The sequence below is a fragment of the Camellia sinensis genome, chromosome 10 (assembly GCF_055761805.1).
Source record: "Camellia sinensis isolate YWXY chromosome 10, ASM5576180v1, whole genome shotgun sequence".
In the NCBI taxonomy this organism is placed as follows: Eukaryota; Viridiplantae; Streptophyta; class Magnoliopsida; order Ericales; family Theaceae; genus Camellia; species Camellia sinensis.
In genome coordinates this window covers 183,473,762-183,495,455 of record NC_138970.1, presented here as the reverse complement: position 1 = coordinate 183,495,455, position 21,694 = coordinate 183,473,762, and the positions used below count along the sequence as shown (strand labels likewise).

The 21,694-nt window shown below is 33.2% G+C and overlaps 2 protein-coding genes across 2 annotated transcripts; both read right to left on the bottom strand.

Moving 5' to 3' along the window:
- Window positions 1-23: 23 nt before the first annotated feature.
- On the bottom strand, window positions 24-3,572 carry LOC114257856 (protein NRT1/ PTR FAMILY 6.1). Its single transcript, XM_028197664.2, has 4 exons — window positions 2,966-3,572; window positions 2,449-2,666; window positions 1,748-2,328; window positions 24-1,028 (listed from the first exon to the last, which is right to left on the bottom strand). Exons 1-4 carry the CDS (start codon window positions 3,222-3,224, stop codon window positions 155-157), a joined length of 1,932 nt encoding a protein of 643 aa, XP_028053465.2. The 5' UTR covers window positions 3,225-3,572; the 3' UTR covers window positions 24-154.
- Window positions 3,573-8,159: 4,587 nt separating this feature from the next.
- Window positions 8,160-12,421, bottom strand: LOC114278898 (uncharacterized). Its single transcript, XM_028221049.2, has 7 exons — window positions 11,658-12,421; window positions 10,543-10,714; window positions 10,288-10,337; window positions 9,487-9,787; window positions 8,942-9,130; window positions 8,664-8,846; window positions 8,160-8,570 (listed from the first exon to the last, which is right to left on the bottom strand). Exons 1-7 carry the CDS (start codon window positions 11,834-11,836, stop codon window positions 8,325-8,327), a joined length of 1,320 nt encoding a protein of 439 aa, XP_028076850.2. The 5' UTR covers window positions 11,837-12,421; the 3' UTR covers window positions 8,160-8,324.
- Between the last annotated feature and the right edge of the window lie 9,273 nt (window positions 12,422-21,694).

Sequence of the window (21,694 nt, the reverse complement as noted above, 5' to 3'; positions counted from 1 at the left end):
CTGCTGATGTTTGCCACATTCAATTGAGAAAGATGAATCATAGATTCCAAAAACAAAAACCAATAATAATGTTCATGTTTCACAGAAGTGCTAGCTTTCATAGGGGGAAGGCAGGATCTTGTCCTACTCCATCTAATGCATGCTTCCTCATAAGCTATTTACTGATTACAGTCTCATTTTTACTTGTGCCCCCCATTTCAATTTCCTGCTTTACTCTGTACTGATATCTATGCGCCGCGTACAGAAAAGCGCAGAAATTGACTACACCTAAAACCGTAAGAAACCAGTAGAAGTAATCAAACCTTCCAGTATTAATATTCTGGGACAGCCACGATGGTCGCCTATCCTCATTGCTACCCGTCACAGATTTGATAATGTTGTTCAATATAGTGGCTGCAAAGCAACCTAAACCGCCAGCTACGGCTGCGTAAGCCGAACCTATGCTTCTCATGGCGTCAGGCGCCTCCTCATACAGGAATTCTAGTAATCCCACGATACAAAACACTTCGGCGATCCCAATTAGGCAGTATTGGATTAACAGCCAATATGCACTTAGGTTCGGCATGGCTGTCAGAAAACTGGCCGCATACTCGTGTTCTATTGCATAATTTCTCCTGTACCTTTCAAAAATCCCAGCCCATGCCACAGATAGGATTGAAACTGCCAACCCAATGCCGACCCTCTGAAGTTGAGAGGCTCCATGAGGATGACCCGTGATGCGCCGGGAGAGCGGGACAAATACTGTGTAATAGAGAGAGAGTAGAAGAAATATGCTGAGGCCAGGAAAGACAGGCATACATGTTACAGGGAGTTTGAGATGACCAATGTGGGTATTCAATGTATATGCCTGTTGTACTGATAGAGTCAAGAACTCTGTTAAGAATAGACTGAGTATTATAGTGCAAGCTGGAATTGGAACGAGTCTCAAAAGAATCTTCACTTCTTCCACTTGTGTCACAGTACAGAGCCTCCATGGGCTCGGATCAGCTCCATCTTCCTTCAGTTGCAGGGCTGCCTTGTCCAAACATCTGCATGCCCAAAAGACCCGGGGGGAAAAAATTAGTGAAACAGCAACACCACAATAATTCATTTTAGAAAGGGTAAATTACACATTACACATTGCACTTTCACACTTTATAACTTTACTTTGCTTCCTTACTTTTAAATTGTTTTAGTCTAACATTTTGTACTTTCGGTCAAGTTGTGATGTGTCCTTCCATTAATCTAGTGGTAAAATCTTTTCAACAGAATTGTCACCCTCACATGATACATTGTTTAGGTTAAAAAATTAAGTTTTTTCTTTATTTTTTCTCAATTGTATTTTTTAAATCCACCACCATTGACCACCTCTTCTCCACTTCTCCCTCACAATTTTTTCACATCTCTCAGCCCTTCTCCACCACCCCATTTCCTGCCACGCATCCTTTCCCCGCCCGCTGCCCATGGTGGTGGTGAGTTTAGTACAATTGAGAAAGAGAATACACTGGACAAATAGAGAAGAAAATGAAAGAATTTTACATTTTTGCTCTAAAAATAAATTCAAGGGTCTCATAACAATTTTCGTTAACAAATTTACTAAGAAACATTGCAACTTGGCCAAAAGTGGTAGTTGAGGGACCAAAGTAAGATCGAGTGGAAATACAAGAGCAGAATATTTAAGAGCACAGAGATCCTTAAAGACTAGAGAGAGCAGTCTATGCACTTAAGTAGCACAAGGAATAGTAGATAACGAAAAGAGGCCCCTTACCTGAAATCGTCGGTGTGAGCTATCTTGCCGCTGCCTTTAATGGCAGATCTTTTGCCTGGAACCTCATACAGGCCCACAAACACGCTGCTATCGTAGGAAGCTTTTCTCTTGCGAAATGCAGCAACAAGGACTTGCGCAACGCGAGTCAGAGGGCTGCCTCCGGGCAACCTGTGCCTATACAAGGGAGTACCTAGGAAGAAGACCATGTTTGACATCCCCATGGCTATGGCCAATGAACCAAATGCTGATCCCCAGCCATGCGTCATCTGAATGTAGACTACGGCCGTGAAGGCAATGATTGCCCCAACGGTGACGGAAAGATAGAAGAAGTTGAAAAACCTGTCCAGGTGAGACTTGTAACCTCTACTTCTTTCATCAAATTGATCGGCCCCGAAAGATGAAACACAGGGCCTTATACCTGCAGCTCCAAATCCGGTTATGTAAAGAACCGTGTTGAGGTAAAGCATCTGCCATGAATTTGCAGGCTCGCAATTTCCCAGAAGAAGGGCGATCTGATCGCACTGATCTTGGTTTGGCACAAAAATGCTCATTGTGGCACATAAGGTTATTCCTGTCAATCCCTAAATAATCAACCAAACCAAAGTAATAAATAAATTTAGAAATAATCTACTCATAGTATAGTGTAGTATAGTATAGTATATTTTTTTAAGTTGATAGATTTGACGTAGAATAGATCTTACTGCTAGATAGATAGTGGTGAAAATTGCGATAGTCCAGTATCGACCGAGATATGCATCGGCTAAGAAGCCACCAAGAACAGAGGAGGCTTGTGATATTCCCAAGAAATTGTTAACTGCATTTGCCGAGCTTGAGAAAGGTCGGTGCATAACGTAGAACATAAATGCCACCATATTCACTGACAGCCCAAAATATGCCATTCTCTCTGCCATTTCATTTCCTGGACACGATCCAAACAAACAAACAAACCCTTACAAAATTTAAAACAAACAAACAAGAAGAAGAAGAAGACATAAGCAGTACTAGAAGAGTATCTCTCAAGATTTTATTTTTATATTTTTTAAAGATAATCGATAACCCATCGTAGGTAGACCCTTTTGAACCCAACTAGGAAGGTAAAATTGTGGTTGGAAGCCACCCTCAAGAATAGCTGGTGAGTATCTCTGAAGTTTCTAGTAACGTTTGAACAAGGGATCGGAGAAAAAAGAAATGAAAGTGGCAAATTAAACTTCTTTTTACCGAAAATGAAAAAGGCGGCAATCCAGCCGCCTGTCTTGGAAAGATCAGGAATAGGCTTGCCGTGGATGTTAACGGGTGTAGTTCCAGCGGCGGTATAACCACCACCTAAAGGAGTCCGCCGAGCATTATCAGACTCAAGGAAGTAAATTCCAAGCTTCTTTCTCCGATCATATGGATCTTCTGAATTCCTCTTTGCAGCAGCAGCAGGAGGAGTCTCCGCCGGTAGGACTTCCGGTGACTTAATTTCTCTGGTACCCATATCCCTCCCTCCCTCCCTCCCTCCCTTCCTCAAGTCAAAACTACAAGGCCACAGTAACAATCCAGTTTTTGAGTAGTAGTGTTTGTTGGTTGAAGAAGCTTGCACACACAAGTTCTAAATATCCAGTGGTAGTAGTTTAGATAGAGATGAACAACTACTGAAGGAGCCAATTAAAGTGGTCATCTATCAGCACGGTTAGAGAAGAGAGTAATTTCGATGGCAGGCTTACCATCATGATGAATGATGATGAACGTGGTTCATTTATTCATCATGTAGATATATACAGATAGGTATAGAGAGCAGTATAAAATTAAATAGTAATTAGGTGATATATGAAAGCAGACAATCATAATAAAGGGTGATGTAACCAACACGTGAAGAACCAAAAGAAGAGGAGAGGAGTCGAGAGAGTGTGCACAGATACAGTACTAAGTGACAAAAATATTTTATGTAATGGTAGTGTCACTCTTTTACTTATTAATTGACATTTAATAAAAAGTGAGACTGAAATTTAATGTGGTCGAACACTCAACATTTTAAGTCAAGTAAAAAGTAACTTTTCAGATCTCATTTTAATTAATTAATAAAAAGATACACCACGTCGTCTTAACTATGTGACTTATTCGTTACACAGTTTCTCATACAAAGTAGAGTAGACAGTAGAGAATAACAGTGAGAATGCAAGGAGAAATGAAAGCAGCATTAATGGGCTTTAATTAGCTCTGTAGGATTGGTGGTTGTAAATGCAGGTACAACGCCATTTGTTCATACTTCAAAGCTGTCCTACTCCTACTCTTTCGTGCCCTCCCCAGTTCAGACTTCAGTCCCCATCCTTCTCTTCTCTCTCTCTCTCTCTCTCTCTCTCTCTCTCTCTCATACCTTAATGGCACCCTCAAGGTAGGTAAGGTAGGTAGGGCTGAACCATTCGAGCCTATTTTTCAACACCCTATTTTTAAATCGGTGGAGACATCGATTTTCCTCATTATTAACATCCTATTTTTATTTGACAAATTGCTAACTAGTGTCTGTTGATGTTGAGATTGATATAAAAAAGTGTCAAAGAAATATAAGTGAAAATGTTAAAAGTGATATGATGAAATTAGTAATTAGTGTCTAGTGTTCTTACTATGATGTTACAAGAGTAATCTAAAATAGAATAATGCTTGGGACCCCCTTTTGGGGGTCACCCCCTCACCCCCTTTGCCACGTGGTAGGGGTGGAGCAGGAAACAAAAGAAAAAGAAAAAGAAAAGGTGACCAATGAGAGAGAGAGGGGGTCAAAGGGGGTGGGGAAAAAAGGGGGATGGATCATTACTCATCTAAAATATATCTTGCACACTGGTAACATGGTGTGGATTTGACACGACCCAAATCTATTAAGAAAGATCTAATCAAATATGAATCCGAATGGTTTTTTTTATTTGGATTGGGGAATCTGAGTAGGGATCTGTAGTGCTCTTGTGGAGAGTTTTTTGAGTCTTTTTCGATAATTTGAACCGTTCATATTGTAAAATCTATTGAGTATATTATTCATACAAAAAATGAAGTTAATCAAAAATGCGCGACCCTATGATTAGATTTAAATTGTTTTACAAAAATTATCAAAATCATGTTAACCGTTTATTTTTTAAAAAATAAATGTGTTTTTGTTATAAAGCTATAGATTTTCAATCAATTTAATGTTTTGTAAGGATAATCTATTTAATGAACCCTATAATACGATCGATTCAGATTATCAAAAAAGACTCAAAAAAAGCTTCTACCAAGACATCACAAATGGTTATTATGACTTAGTTACAGCAGCATCCCTTGATCCTGTTTATTACTGGGTTTAGATTCAAAATAAATTGGATCTGATCTAATCTAATTAGATTTCTGATCTATGGCTGAGGGTTGGCTTGGGAAAGAGGAGGCTTGAGGAGCTGTTGGTGTTGGGTTTTGAATGAATGTTATAGACCATAAACAAGAAGGGAGAACGACAAGATAAGAGTTCGGACGAGTGGATGTTTGATAATGTTTTTGTTTCAATAAAGAAAACGTAACCAAATTGCGTAATACTTATTTTGAAAACAAAATTTCGTGCACTCCTCCCTCTCCGTCGTGTCTGGCCCACCTTTGGCCACAACCTCCAGCTACCCTCAACCTCCAGCCAACCCTTTAAATGGCTCATTTAAAATATATATATATATTTTTTGGAGGATTTATTTATACACAAGTCTTAGTCTATTAAGTCATAATTAAGGTTTTTTTTGAGACCTTCAAGTCTTATCAAATTTTTAATAATCGAAATTATCCTTTAAACAATGATGGTTCATTATATATGACTATCTAAAAAGGAATATGATGATTTGACATTTATTTTAATTTTTAAAACTTCAAAATATCAACTTTCACATTAAAAAAACTAAAACTAAAAAAAAAAATTGTGTAAAAATAATAATAATAATAAATATTTTTTTTTTGAAAAAATTGAAAAACTAAATTTTTTTTTATGCAAATTTGAAAACTTTGTGTCTATAAAAGACCATGATGATGGAACATTGATGTGCAAAATTGAAAAAAAAAAAAAAAAACTTTTTAAATAAAAGAAAATTGATAATGTTATCAGTTTTAAAACTGAAAAAATTGATAATGTTTTCAATGTTATTGGATAATTGAATCAAACCAATAAGTAGAAGGATAAAAACGTTTAATCTCATACTCTGTTTTTTTTATAGTAGAATAATTATCTGGAACATTACAATGCAAAATTAATAATGTTCTTAGTTATAAAAATTGAGAAAAACTGATCATATTCTTAATACTAAATAGGACTTATTGATTTAAAAAATCTTAGATATGGCTTGAGTTACCATAATATTTGTAAAGGTAAATAACAAATACACCATTGAGATTTGATTAAAATACGAATCGTCCTCTATGATATTAAAAATTACATTCCACCCCTGAAGTTTTTAATTTCATAACAAATTGCCCCTTTTATTAATAAATTATCAAGTCAATTAACAGTTTATGATGTTAGAAATATGTTTCAATTAATAACTTATGTAATTTTATTATTATATAAGAAAACAATTTTAAATTTGAATAATGTCATATGTACCAATTAATGAACTAAGCTAGTGTACCAATTGATGATATAACATAATTTATGAAGTTTTTGATATTTGTAATGTGATTAATGAGTGGGGTAAATAATAATGTCATAACTAGTGTTAGTATACTAGTTAGTACACTAATTAGTACATGTAGCATCACCGTATAAATTTTATTTTTTTAATTAATTTTGTTTAATAAAAAAATACTAACAAAGAGGTATTTATAATTTTTTAAACTACAAAAAATAATTTGTACTTTAACCAAACCTTAAGAGATTTATTTGTAATTTTCCCTATCTGTAAATAAGAGGTTTAGGTAATTAACACTACTTTTTTCTTATGCGAAGGCCAGTGAACTTGAGAAATAGAGTACCTATGCTCAGAAGTTGATGTATCAGTCGGAGATACACTGCAACCTCTTTCCTTGACCAATTTACCCCATCATTTCTCAACCCCCCTCCCCTACCAAAGGTATTAATTAAGCCAAGAAGCTCACAACCAGCAAGCTGCAATGCAACCTCGATGAGTGAAGCATCTACTGAGTTCAGGATCAAAGAACTTCTGTGTGTCCATTGCACATTCTCTAATGAAAGGATATCAACGAAGAAAAAGAAACGTGAGTGAAGAAGTTACTTTGTCAAGTGTTTCGTTATCAAGCTCTATATATTCGCCAACACCTGGAACTCTGATCTAGGGGTGGGCGCAGGTCGGCTGCGGTCACGGAACCTCCAATCTGCTATCCGTTCGTCAGATTGGCGGATTGAAAAAAATCAACCCGCATCCGTCCGCCAATCCGGCGGATGTGAGTTTGACGGATGGATGCGAATCGGTTTGGCAGTTTAAAATTTTACAAATTTTCACCATAATTCAACTTGTGCACTTTCTCAAAAAAAAAAAAAAAAAGAAAAAAAAAAAAGAAAGTATTACAGTCAATGACTTAAAAAAGTATTATAATCCCTGTATGCCTTATCTAAAGAAAGAAAGTTTAAAACTTTAAAATATCACGATCACTGCATGCCTCATCTACATGTTATAATCACAGCATGATTCATCCACATAAAGTACATAAAGTATTACAATCTGTGATTTTTAAAATATAATAATAATTCAAACTATCAAAATCATGAACAAAACAGTAATAGAGATTGTATGTCTTTCTATTGTTACATCTACATATGTTTTTGAAAACAAAAACCTACCAACATATATCATATTTTATATTTATTATTTTTAGATTTAGATTTAAAAATCAAAAAATATAGATAAATAATACGTTTATTTTTTTCAATTCAAAAAATATATTCAAGTTGAAAATTTTTTTTCAACAGAATATTTAAACTCTTTTTCAATTGAAAAAACAAACATAATATTTAAACAAATTGAATACACAAAATCTTATAAATTATTAGGAGTGCTTGTGGTTTGGTGGTTTGGCGGTTTGGTTGCGGCCAAATAAATCTCAAATCCGCCATCCATCCGCCAAATTGGCGGATTGGAGAAAATCAATCCGCAACCGTCCGCTCGTCATCACGCATCCGTCCAAAATGCGGCGGATCGGTTCGGTTCGGTCAGTTTTGACGAATCGATATATCCGCTGCTCACCCCTACTCTGATCTAATCATGAACTCGTCAAACCTTGTACCCTGGACTGCAGAACACACAACCATACCCATTGCCTCCGCAGTGAGTTAGCGAAGTGCATTTTCTTTCACTTAAAAATGTCCTCCAACCTGTGTTACTACACATTGATATGGCCATCAGATGATTTTGTCTCACTTCTCATCCTCCACCCAAAAAACATATCAAACAAGCAAAAACCCAAAAGCAGAGACCACATCTAATAAAAGTTCTCGCTTGCATTGAAGCTGATAAAAATCCGCAAAGTATACATTATTATCATCTTACAGCACACACCTCAATGACCTTTACAGCAGGAAAAGAACCCTGCAAAATTCTTTATTGAGTTGGCGTTACAATACCAAAAGAAACCCACAAATGCTTGCTTACAGGCTAACGAGTTTAAGAGAGTTTGCCTTCTCTTGGAGACTATCAAGCAGGCTGTCAAAGCTCTTCTTGAAAGAATCCACTCCCTCAAGTTCAAGTTGAGAGCCAACATATCCCCAGTCAATCCCCAACTTCTCTAGGGCGCTATAGATGCCTTCAGATTCAGATACATTTGAATCAATTGTCCTCAAGACAGTTCCATGGTCAATAAATGCTTGGAGAGCTTGGTCAGGCATGGTTGAAACCTACAAATAGAATGAGAGATTTAACATTCACTCACAATATAGATGAGGGAAAAAAAAATCTGGAAGTCAGTTTAAATAAACGGCATTTCTCACAGTATCAGGTCCAATGAGAGGGGCAACATATAGAGTGTCAGAGTAAGCTGGGTTCTTAACACTGGTGGATGCCCACAACAGCCTTTGCTTCTTGGCACCTTTCTTCACCAAAGCCTCCCATCTGGGACCAGAGAATTTCTTCTGGTAGAGCTGGTATGCCAAAGCTGCTTGAGCATTTGCAGCCTGAAACAGTAAAATTTTCCATGACATGAGCATATATTCAAGTTCCAGGTTTCCAATCACTCAGAGACAGAAGTTTAACCATGTATTTTATATACCTTTCCTCGGAGATCAAGGGCCTCTGGGGTTCCAATTTTCTCAAGCATCTTGTCAACGAGTGTGTCTACGCGACTAACAAAGAAGGAAGCAACACTTGTGACTTTGGAGAGGTCACTTAGCCCAGAAGCCTCGAGGCCATCCAAGTAAGCATCAATTACTGCTTCATATCTAGCCAGAGAGAATATGAGCTGCCCACATACAACAAAGAAACTTACAATTGGAATAATACCATAACCATACAGGGCTTATAATCAAATTATACGAAAAGGGATCATCAGGGCTTGCTACATTCTAGATCATTTTTCCAGACTTGAAAAACTCAAAGCACACACAAGTGATGATTTACCCAAAAAAGAAATCCACTGCTACTTAAAGGACTAATTTCATGAATTCACTTTAAAAAATTTCATATCATTGTAAAAATAAATGTATTTGGATCATTCCACTCACCAAAAGCTAACACAGTTATCAAAAGAACCAATTCCTTTTCAATTTAATAGGTTGCATAATCTAGCCAAATTTAGGATGCATAAAATGAACTTACAGTGACATTGACACTTATGCCACATGATATGACTTCCTTGATTGAAGGGATACATTCAGCTGTGGCGGGAATCTTTATGTAGACATTGCGACGATCAACCAACTTGTGAAGCCATTTTGCAGCCTCCACAGTCCCTACAGTATCATCAGCAAGTCTGGGAGAGACTTCAACAGAAACATAGCCATCACCACCATCTGTTTGATCGTAGATTGCCTCAAAAAGTTTGCATGCATCTTGAATGTCCTTCACCACAAGTTCCCAGTATGCACTTTCAATGTCTTTCCCTGCTTGTACAAGTTCTCTGCAAAGCCCAGCCATATACGTTAAACACATTGTCGGACTGAACTAGTATTTCAGTTTTGGGACTCAGAAAAACAAAAACATTCCCAACATCTAGATATCGGAAGTTGCCTAACACAACAAAGCCAACTGAGCTCTTAGATGAAAAGTGAAACCTTTACAATACCCCTTACAAGCCAATCACTTGCCACTGATCGCATAATTTCAGAATAACTTGATTTTACATAGAAAACATAGCACCTCAAACTCACGAATTTTCTTACCACCCCCAGCATGTGTTTCAGACAAAAATGCAGTTGTGGTGACACAAAACCTTAAGCTACAATCCCCCCCTTCCCTCTCATTATCATCTCCAGAGAATTTAGAATAATAGCAAGGGAATCTCTGTCCTAGGAGGCAATTACCTCTGTGCTAACTGGAGGAGCCTCTATGTTACCATGCGGTTTTTATTAGTTATATAATTCACTCCTGTTATTAAAAAAAATAAATAATCAACAATACCTGAACTGTTCATTGTAAGCATTTGAAGTTGATATTGCTTTCTGGAAAATCTGCAATGGCATTTATTTAACAGCTTATTACATGAAGTTACAAATCATGAATAAAAAGTACTAAACAAATGTGTGGAAAACAACTGTGGTAATGTAACCATGCTAACTTATTTGTTTTTCCTTTCCTTTTTGCTTTCATGACAAGAAAAAACTACTTAAAGAAGTGGAACAGGCTAAAAACTTAACAAGCAAATTATGTAATTACCGCTGGGTTGCTTGTCACACCTCTGACACCATTTGCAATCAATGGAAGCAGATCTGTAACAGGGCGGCATAGGTTATCGTACCAGGGACTCTGCCCCTCTTTCTCATAAAGATCATGAAGAACTGTTTTCTTGATTTGGCCTCCGTTTCCATCAAATTGGGAACATCTGACACTGTTCAAGAACAGAACTTATTCAATATAAAATGTGCATCTTTACAAAGAGGAGGACAACAAATAGAAATACAATAGAAGAAGAAAAACTTACTACCACAACAATCAGAAGTAACAATTGATGGGGAAAATAACATTCCTTATATTAATAATAAGAAGAATTTCTAATTTTTTTTTATTAGAATGCTTTTGTTATACAAACTGCTGTACGATTATTTGCATCTCATGTTTAATTTATAAAGGCATCAATCTCAATAATTGGAACCGAACAAGATTGTCTAGACCAATTCAATTCCTTGCAATCACCACATAATTCATGGTTTCCTATAATAAGAGACTCGGGGCCTTGTAATCACCACACCACCATGTGTTTTTAATGTTTATTAACTTCAAATGATGATAAACATAAATAAACATTCAGATTGTGTTTGGATCTTGAATATAGGAGAAAGGGATTTGTAGAGGCAATAGTAAAGGGGAGGAAAAAGTCAATGAAGTAAAAGCTAATAAATTTTATTTTCCCTCCACTCCACAAATTCCTTTACAAATCCAAGATCCAAACGTACCCTTAAGAGCATACAAAATGGCCTCCTGAGCAAATAAAAAGGTAAACTGAGAGATCTGATGTGATCTGTACAAGGAAAAAATACTCTCTTTTTTTTCACTTATTAATAATATCGAAATCAGAGATCAGAAGAACAAAGAAAAGTAAATTATAAGATCAGCAGAAAGGGATTGAGTTGAGCGACTCACAAAAGTATGAGCTAAATATTGTTTGTGAAAAAGGGGAAAACAAATAAGTAAATATAAATAATCAGGGTGAAACAGTAACCACATGATATGAGCAAATATGTAAGTGTATTAATTGACGTGTATGTTTCCGCAATATAGTATAATATAAAATAAGAAAATATAATGATGGATGAACTTTGTGAAGAACTTACAACAAGGAGAAGCTGGAAGCAGGCTTAGTAGAGATGGATAGCCTAGAAGATGAAACCCTGTGATCAAAAGTAGTTTTGCAATTGAAGTCGATCAAACATTTAAGCTGGACAGATTTGGGCTTAAATGAAGTGGATGAATAAATAGGGTTCGGATTTGAGAGCCTGGAAATGGAAGCCATTGATGATGATGATGATGATGATGATGATGATGATGAAGAGATCACAGAGAAAGAGATTGAAACCAGATAGATACGATCAAACGAGATTAGAATAAACGTCCAAGACCTTCTCTCTCTGTATAATATATGATACGAAGAAGAAGAAGAAGAAGGATGGTTAGGGTTCTTCCTTCATAGGAAGAGAGAGAAGATGGTTACTTTCAGCTGACAATAACATAATGTGGTGGTGGTAGGTTGACAAAATAGATTAGCGAGACAGGTGGCGTGCGAATTATAAAAAATAAAACTAACAAAGCAAATTGGGAAGATTTTAGATGAAATTTAGTTTTACCAAATAATTACAAATTTCTAGAAAATTTTAATTATTGATATTTGTAAAGTCTATTATTAATTTGATTTCTTTCAAAAAAAAAAATATTATTAGAGATATTAAATTTTTTACCAAATAAATTGCAGACCCTACGCTCCTATGTGAGATATCTCATCATTTGTTTGATAAACAAGTTGAGACCTGTAACATTTTTTATAAAAAAAATACATTAAATTGATATTTTTGTAAGATATGGTTGGGTTGGTTTGAGATTTCTTTTTTTTTTTAAGGGCAAATTACATATACTCCCTCGAGGTTTGGCTAAATTACAAATACCCCTGAGGTTTCGAAAATTACATCCCGTCCCCTGAGGTTTGTATTTTCATAACAATTTGCCCCCTGAGGTTTATATTTCATAACAAATTACCCCCTAATTTCTTATGCAAATATAGCATTCAGGGGGAATTCGTAATTTCTCAAATCTCAGGGGTATCTGTAATTTAGCCAAACCTCGAGGGGCATATGTAATTTGCCCTTTTTTAAATTTGCAATCAAATTATCAAAAAGATACTACAAAAAATTTAAGAAATATTATTGAAGTCTGACCAAAAAATAACTTTTTTAAAATTATGCTTCAACATTATTGATTCCTATCTAACAAACTCTCATAGTTATGAAATGAGTGTCTTCAGACTAGATAGTATTGTTGAGCTCGTAAGGCTTATCATAGGTCATGTTTTGATAATTTAAATTATTCAATGTGTAAAATTTGTCAAGTATTTTATTTTTGTAAGAAAAAATTACGTTAATCGGATATCGATAACTATTTGATCGGATCAAATTTTTGTCAACAATTTATTTTGAAAATTATATTATCGTTGACAAAAATCTGATTCAATCAAGTAGTTATCAATATCCCATCGACATGATTGTTTACAGAGATAAAGTACTCAACAAATTTTATATATTGAATAGTTCAAATTATCAAAACAAGACTCTTGATGAACTCTCATAAACTTATCAATATGTTCCAATCTGATGTCAAATTGAAAATGTATGAACAAGCCCAACAAGTGGTTGGTCAAACCCAACAAACAACCAAGGGGGCCACCTCTAGAGAACAAAATATTATTGAAGTCTAACAACAACAACAACAACAACAATAAAAATTTTTTTTTTTTTTTTTCAAATTATGCTTTAACATTATTGATTCATATTTAACCAACTCTCACATTTATGAGACTAGATTGTCTTGGTTGAGCAATTCAATTGGACTATTTAGTCCGGTTCATTTAGAGCTTATTTCGAGTTCATCTTAACGTATACAATTCGTTGAATATTTTATCTTTGTAAAAAATTATTTTGATTGAATATCGATAATCATTTGATCAAATTACATTTATTTTAACAATTCTTTTTAAAATCATATTTACCATTAATATGAATGTGAACTGATTAGTGATGAAGTAATCGACGAATTCTACATATTGAACGGTTTGAATTATCGATTTAAGCTCTGTGATGTGCCCATAAATACCCAACAAAATAGATCCAGTTTGATTAGGACTAGAAATAAGCCTATCCCTATATTTATCTATAAAAAAGTGACTACTTCATAAATCACATTTCTACATCATTATTGTAAGCAGTGATAACATTATTAGAAGGAGATTTGCAAAATTTTTACTTTGAAGGATTGATTACAAAGAAGCAAAAGAGTTTTATTTGGTTTTAAATTGATACCCTATGTGGTAGCCATGTTTGTTCGGAGGGATATCAGTTTGGAAGTGGATTAATAATCTAACAAAATATATAATTTAATGTTTAATTAAAAAAATTAAGATTCGAACTAATAGTCTATCCAAACATGATAGCTTTGTTTGGTTTGCTTTTAAGAAAGTAATTTTGGAGAAAAATTTTCAAAATTTTGTTTGGTTTAGTGATTTTAGAAAAAAATTTCTAAAAACACTCATATCAATCAATTACTTTTTCTTTCTCCTTTCTCATTCTCAATCATTTTTTTTCCCACACACATCTACTCAACTATAATAAAATATCAAATCATTCTAAACTTTCATACTCTAAAAATATTTTCAAAATATATAACCAAACAAACTACAAAAATTTCTAAATTCTCTCTCTAAAATTTTTTTTAAAAATTTATCTCTCAAAACCAAACCAAACACACCCGATATCTTTCGTATAGAGGACCATCGAATCCTTCTTGAGAGGTGAGATATAACACAGAGGACTAATTAGTTAAAAACAAAATTAATAAGATTTTATTAACTCTTCCTCTGATGTAAAATGCACAATCCAAAGGCATTTTAATAATTTAAAAAAATGTAATCTCACCTAAAAATCTATTCAATCAAACATCCCATCTAATGTTCAGGTAAATTTGCAGCGTTAAGTAATGTCACATCTCTACCACCTACTAACTAATATATTTTCTATCAATTTAGTCCTACTCTCACTCCCAAGCGCAATCCATGTAAGAAAATTCTTAATTTAATTTTTATTTATTGCAATAATAAATTTTATTATTTTTTTAAACACAACTTCACGCTTGTCATTATTTTTAAACCATCAAATAATCTCTCTAGCTCCACCCAAGTTATGGGAGTTTTTTTTTTTTTAATATTTAGAAAAAAAAATTAAATTAGAGAATTAAGTCTCTTTTCAAACTATTTAAAAAATTAACCCACTTTTAAAATCGTATTTTAAATATCTAATTTCAACTTGAAATCGAATATTCAAAATGCGATTTTAGGTCAACATAGATAATGATGTGTGAATGTGGCAAGTTGACATCGCATATTGAAAATGTGATTTCAAGTTGACATGGCTTCTATTGCAATGACGTAGTGTAGTGAGTTGAAATTGCATTTTTAACATGCGATTTCAACATAAACTCGCATTTTGAAAATGGGAGTTTTAAGTTGCGAAATTACAAATCTCATTCTGAAAATAACATTTGAAATTGAAATTCAGCAATTCCATGACAGATTAAAATTTCTTTCACTTCAACAGTTTTTAACATACATTGCCAAACTATTCATATTATTTTAGTACATATAAATTTTTATTCATGTTAAATCATCACTCCTTGTATGCTTTTTTTCCCTCTTCCTATATTTTAGAGTAAATTTTGAAAAAAAGATAAGAACTCCCTTAACGTGATATAATAAATGATACAATTTTAACATAATTACATTGAATTTCCTTATTTTAATTTGTATAGTTGTTTGGGATGACCTAAATAAGTATATTTTTTGTCTTTTTATGAAAAGATGTGCAAAAAAATAGAGAGATGATGTGATGGAAAAAAGATAAAAAGATAAAAAGTGTGTACTAATTTAAGATAGCAAAACTTGGCCTTAATTTTCATCTGTAACAACTCAAAAATTTAAGTTGTCCTTTAAATTTTGTACTAGTATTATGATTATATGTGATAATATATTATTAAATAAATAATAATAAATACAGAATCTAATTTGGCATTAGATTATCAAATATGAGATTAATTAGAGATTATTATTTGGGGCCAAATTAACAGAAATATGAAATTATAATACTAGTTGAGCCAGATTAAAGTTAAAGATAATAAATAAATAAATATAAAAGTAAGAGTAAATAATAATAATAATAATAATAATGGGTGTGGTAGTAAAATAAATAATTAATTTTCTGTTAGTATACGATAGAGTATAATTTAATTAAGAATTAATTTATTTATATAGTTATATTAAAAAATTTGGCCAAAGTATAATTATCTTAAATATTTTTTAAAGATAAATATAAATGTATATAATTTATGAATCAAATCTTTTTAAGACACACAGGCGACGTATGCTCTTATCTCCTTATAAATAGGGAGGATGAGAGGAATGAGGGGGAAAAACGAAGGAAAATTCTGAGGGATATTGTGTAGAAAGGGGTCTCGTGAAGGTAGGAAAAATAGGAAGGAAATAGTAAGATTCAATTTTAAGGTGAGTTATATTATACTTTGAGTTATCATAATATATTTTATATATATTTTGACTTACCATAATTTACTTTATACAAATTTAGAAATATTTCAATTACGTGGATTAACTTCTAAACTCTATTTGCTTAAATGAAACCCATGGATATGTTTGTTTAACTTTAATGATTATTTGGCTATGACCTTATAAACAAATATGTTTTGTAAGTACCACCACGGGAGTCCCACGTCTTGGGAGACTTAAATAACCATTTTGGTCACTTTGTGGCCCTCTGTTGTCATGGATCTATTGACCCCTGTTCTGTGCGGAGCAAAGTGTTGTGCGGAGATAAGTGTTACACTATTGTGAGAGCCACCTCTATAATCCATACGAGCTACTGAATCCGTATCTCTATTCTGACTGTCACTCTTGTGACCTCTGTTCCGTTCTGTTTAGTATCGTGGCTATGGTTATTTATTTATATAATCTTAGTTTTGCTACTTAAATAATTATTTTGTTCAAACTAAGTTATCTTAAATATTTTAATTACATAACTATCCATGATTATTTTGTGTTCTTTATACTCTTGGTATAATATTTCCCACTCAGCCATGTTCTTATAGTTGTTTACCAATTTTCAGGAAACAACGCAATTCAGAAATAACTTTTGGAAAGTCTTAGATGTGGGATTGCGGAATAGACACAAACAGCACTTTTATGATATTTTTATATGTAAATATCGACTTCTTTGGTCAATACATTTTGTAATAAAAATAGAAGCTCCGATGATTATTTTGGTACCCTCACTTAAATATTATTTTCGCTCGCGTTTATTTGTTTGTTTAAGAATTCGCCGGAGATAACTTCAGTTACTGGCCATCACGATACTTAACTCTTGGGTACGGGGAGCGGGTCGTGACATCATCAATAATTTTTTTAGTTATATAGATGAAAAAATAATATTGTAACCTTTTTAAATAAAATTATATATTTTACGTTATTTATTTTGTACGTACACAATATATGCATTAGTTTCGGTCCATTTCACTTTACTAAAAAGGAGATTAGCATAATTATATAAAAAAAAATATGAACTTAATGTATTTTTTTTAAAAAAAATTTCAGAGGAGGTTAGTGTGATTTACCCTAAAAGATAATAAGTGCACAACAAAAGATTTTTATTGAAGAACCACATAGTGGTATGGTACAAATTCAAACTCTAATGCCTCGTTGGTTAATTCGACAAGTTAATACATATGTTAATAGGTAATATCACATGCATTATTAGCCTTACAAAAGATAAAGTCAATTTGAAAATGTGACAACTTTCTAAATCAACTATCTACATAAAATTACAACTATGGTAGCAAACTGTGGGCTTTTTCTCCCATTTGGTGAGCATTTATTTTGCATAAGCACTGTTAACTTCACCAACGTGCATTTCAACATGAGCCTTGTTACATCTTTCTTGAAAATAACTAACACATTTATGAAAAAACTTAGTTATACCAATGATGTGATAGGAAGATGTTGTGCACCCTTTAACACTCCATTGAAGTTTTCAGAAAGGTTGGTAATCATAGCTCCATAACGTTTGCTAGCATCATGTGCTAGCGCCCACAGTTCAAGTGACACACGATCAAGTTCATCTGCAGCTTTGGAATTTAAGTCTCTAATTGACTTTATTTTCTAATAAAACTTCTTCATTTGATTTTCATAAGCTGCCGAAGTGATCAAGCCTCGCAATATTGCATTGTTGTACTTTGCATGGTAGTTATTGGCAAGATGGCGAATGCAGTAATGATGATAACCATTTGGATGTTGCCATAGACGTGAGCGATTCACAGATGATAATATTCCTCCATGTTTGTCAGATAAAAGACAGAGGCCAGTCCATTGTGTCACGTACTCTCTAATGCATGTTAAAAACCATGAGATCTTGATTTATGGATCTGCCTTTACAAAATCTCGCACTTCGTGCTCAATTAACTTTGTGTTTAACATTGAATGATCTTGTGTAAGCGTTGCAGATACACATGTGTGAGTCCATATTTAGTGATCTCAAATAAACCATGTTTGACACACTTACATGCTCTAAGCTTCCATTTGCACCCATGTGTGAAATTTTTCATAACGTTATATTCGAATGAGCATTCTAGGCATTCAATTCTTCTATCGAGAGTTTCGAATATTGCAGGCCAGTCATCAATCATCAGCATAGATGAAACCTTTCTAGCTGGAAAATATAAAGATAAGTTACTAATTGCAGTTTCATAGGATACAAATAATCATGTATTTCCAGTTGCCTTTGCCATTGTGGAGAAGGGGAAACTATATACTTAGTCATGGTTTTTAACATGCATTAAGAAGTACATGACACAACGGATTGGCCTTTGTCTTTCATCTAACAAACATGGAGGAATCTTATCATTTATGAATCGTTCACGTTTGTGGCAACATCCAAATGGTTATCATCGCTATTGCATTTGCCATCTTGCCAACAACTACTATGCAAAGTACAACAATGTGATGTTGCGAGACATGATCACTTCGGCAACTTATGAGAATCAAAAGAAGAAGTTTGATCTGAAAATGAAATCGATCAGAAACTTAAATTCCAAAGTTGCAGATGAACTTGATCGTGTGCCACTTGAACTGTAGGCATTAGCACATGATGGTGGCAGAAGTTACAGAGCTATGACTACCAACCTTTTTGAAAACTTCAATGGAGTGTTAAAGGGTGCACGACATCCTCCTATCACATTGTTGGTACAACTAACTTTTTATAAATATGTTAGTTATTTTCAGGAACGCTGTAGCAAGATCAATGTTGAAATACACACTGGTGAAGTTTACAGTGCTTATGCAAAACAAATGCTCACCAGATGGAAGAAAAAGTCCAGGGGTCATTCAATTCGGCGTTTTAATATTAATTTGGATATTTTTTTATGTTTAAACTGCTGTGAACCGCTTATATTGGAATCGAGGTTTGCATCTTCGCGTGGTCAACTTAATGGAAAGAATATGTGACTGTAAAAAATGACAGAATTATAAAATTTCATGTTCAATATATTGATGAATGTTACACACTGAAACCACAAATGACATGTTGTCAACACATATTCAATTCTTTAGTTGATGTTGTATATTAGCGAAAGCCTAACTTTCCAAAACTCTATCCTAATCTGAACCTTGCTAGGACTCATGGTCGTCTAAGGACAACACAACTTCAAAATGCTATGGATTGGCGCGAGTCTCAAACCAAACAAAATTGTGGATTGTGTCTTGGTCATAATTGGAGGAGTGGTCCAAATAGCAATGTAATAACCTCAAGTAGTGGATCACATAACTAATGATTATCCAAATCAATTGTACAATGTGTTGTATTTCAATATTGAATGTAATGTTGTCAATCTTAAGTGACTATGTAGTAGGTTGTATCACATTTCTTAATATAAAAATGTGTTATAACATTTATATTTTTATGAGTGAAATGAAGTAAATGATAAACATTTACAATTCACATAGTTGTATTTTTATGTAGATAGTTGATTCAGAGAGTTGTCACATTTTTAAATTTAATATAAAAATGTGTTATAACATTTATGTTTTTATGGGTAAAATGAGGTAAATGAGAATATTACAATTGACATAGTTGTAACTTTATGTAGATAGTTGATTCAGAGAGTTGTCACATTGTCAAATTGACTTTATCTTTTGTAAGGTTAATAATGCATGTGGCATTTGTGACTCTCTATTAACATATATATTAACTTGTCGAATTAACCAATGAGGAATTAGAGTTTGAATTTGTACCATACTACTATGTGGTTCTTGAATAAAAATCTTATGTTGTGCACTTATTATCTTTTAGGGTAAATTACACTAACCTTCTCTGAATTTTTTTTAAAAAAAATACATTAAGGCACCGTTTGGGAAGGTGGGTTGGAGGCTTTTTTGGCTATTTTAGCCACAAAAAACAAAATATGCTATTTTAGCCATAACAAACAAAACATCACATCTAACCCATAATCATTACATTCTTCTCTCACAAAAAAACTCAAAAAAGCCAAAAAGCCAAAAAGCCCTTCCTAAACCAAGCTTTTAAGCCCAGGCTAAAATAGCCAAAAAAGCCAAAAAGCCAAAAAGCCAACCCACTTCCCAAACGGAGGCTAAGTCTCACATTTTTTTTATTATATAATTACGCTATTCTCCCTTTTAGTAAAGTGAAATGGACCGAAATTAATGCAAATATTGTGTAAACACAAAATAAATAACGTAAAATATATAATTTTATTTAAAAATGATGACAATATTATTTTTTTATCTATATAACTAAAAAATTTATTGATGAAAATTAAATATTATACAAATTAAAATAAGGGAATTCAATGTAATTATGTTAAAATTGTATCGTTTGTTATATTACGTTAAGGGAATTCTTATCTTTTTTTTCAAAATTCACTTTAATATATAGGAAGGAGAAAAAAAAAAGGCATACAAGGAGTGATGATTCAACTTGAATAATAATTTATATGTATTAAAATAATATGAATAGTTTGGCTATCTATGTTAAAAAAGTTAAAGCGAAAAAAATTTCAATATGCTTAGGATTTGCTTTCAAATGTCATTTTTATAATGGGTTTTGTAATTGCACAATTTAAGATTGCATTTTCAAAATGCAAGTTTATGTTGAAATTGCATGTTGAAAATGCAATTTCAACTTGTCATGTCATCGCAACAGAAGCCATGTCAACTTGAAATCGCATTTTTAATATGCGATTTTAACTTGCCACATCAGCGCGTCGTTATCCATGTCGACCCGAAATCACATTTTGAACATGCGATTTCAAGTTGAAATTGCATGTTCAAAATGTGATTTCAAGTTAAAATTACATGTTCAAATGCGATTTTAAAAGTGTGTTAATTTTTCAAATAATTTGAAAAGTGGGTCAAATTTTCTAATTTATATATTTTTTTATTTAGAATATTCCAAGAAAAAACTCCATGTTTTGGGGACGGCCTACCTTTCACCTCTTGGTTTGTTCTTCAACATTTTTCTTTCTTCTTAACTGTTAACTAATGGGTCCTTCTACCGTATACATTCATACAGGAGTGTATCATGTGTCAGTTATAATATTTTGTGATATGAATACTATAAATTATCATAATTAAATGATTTTCTGTCATAATTAAAGATTACTTGAGGTGTAATAGAGATTTTTTTCGATCATATATAACTAAAATAATAATCACAATAAGTCATAACTAATAATATAATGGGTCATTGTCAATGGCCACTTAATTCATGACTAAAGACCTCTTTAATCATAATTAAAACTATAATTCATAATCAACCCATAATAGATTATTATCCAATATTACAAAAGTTGTAACTGGAATATATTATATACTCCTTGTTTGAGGTGCATATTATAAAAATTTTCTAAATAAATATATGCATCATATTTTGACTAGAATTAGGCTTTTTAGTGGTTTTGTTTTTAAATTATTTTTTGAATGTTAAAAAAACGTGATTAGAAACTTGTTACAAAAATTAAATTTTTTGTGAGTGGAAAT

Coding starts and splice junctions, on each gene's coding strand:
- LOC114257856 (XM_028197664.2), bottom strand. CDS start 3,224: ATGGGTACCAGAGAAATTAAGTCACCGGAAGTCCTACCGGCGGAGACT. Junction 2,667..2,965: donor TGCCGCCTTTTTCATTTTCG/GTAAAAAGAAGT, acceptor GATCGTGTCCAG/GAAATGAAATGGCAGAGAGA. Junction 2,329..2,448: donor TCACCACTATCTATCTAGCA/GTAAGATCTATT, acceptor TTGATTATTTAG/GGATTGACAGGAATAACCTT.
- LOC114278898 (XM_028221049.2), bottom strand. CDS start 11,836: ATGGCTTCCATTTCCAGGCTCTCAAATCCGAACCCTATTTATTCATCC. Junction 9,788..10,287: donor GCTTACAATGAACAGTTCAG/GTATTGTTGATT, acceptor TGGGCTTTGCAG/AGAACTTGTACAAGCAGGGA. Junction 8,847..8,941: donor CCCTTGATCTCCGAGGAAAG/GTATATAAAATA, acceptor TTACTGTTTCAG/GCTGCAAATGCTCAAGCAGC.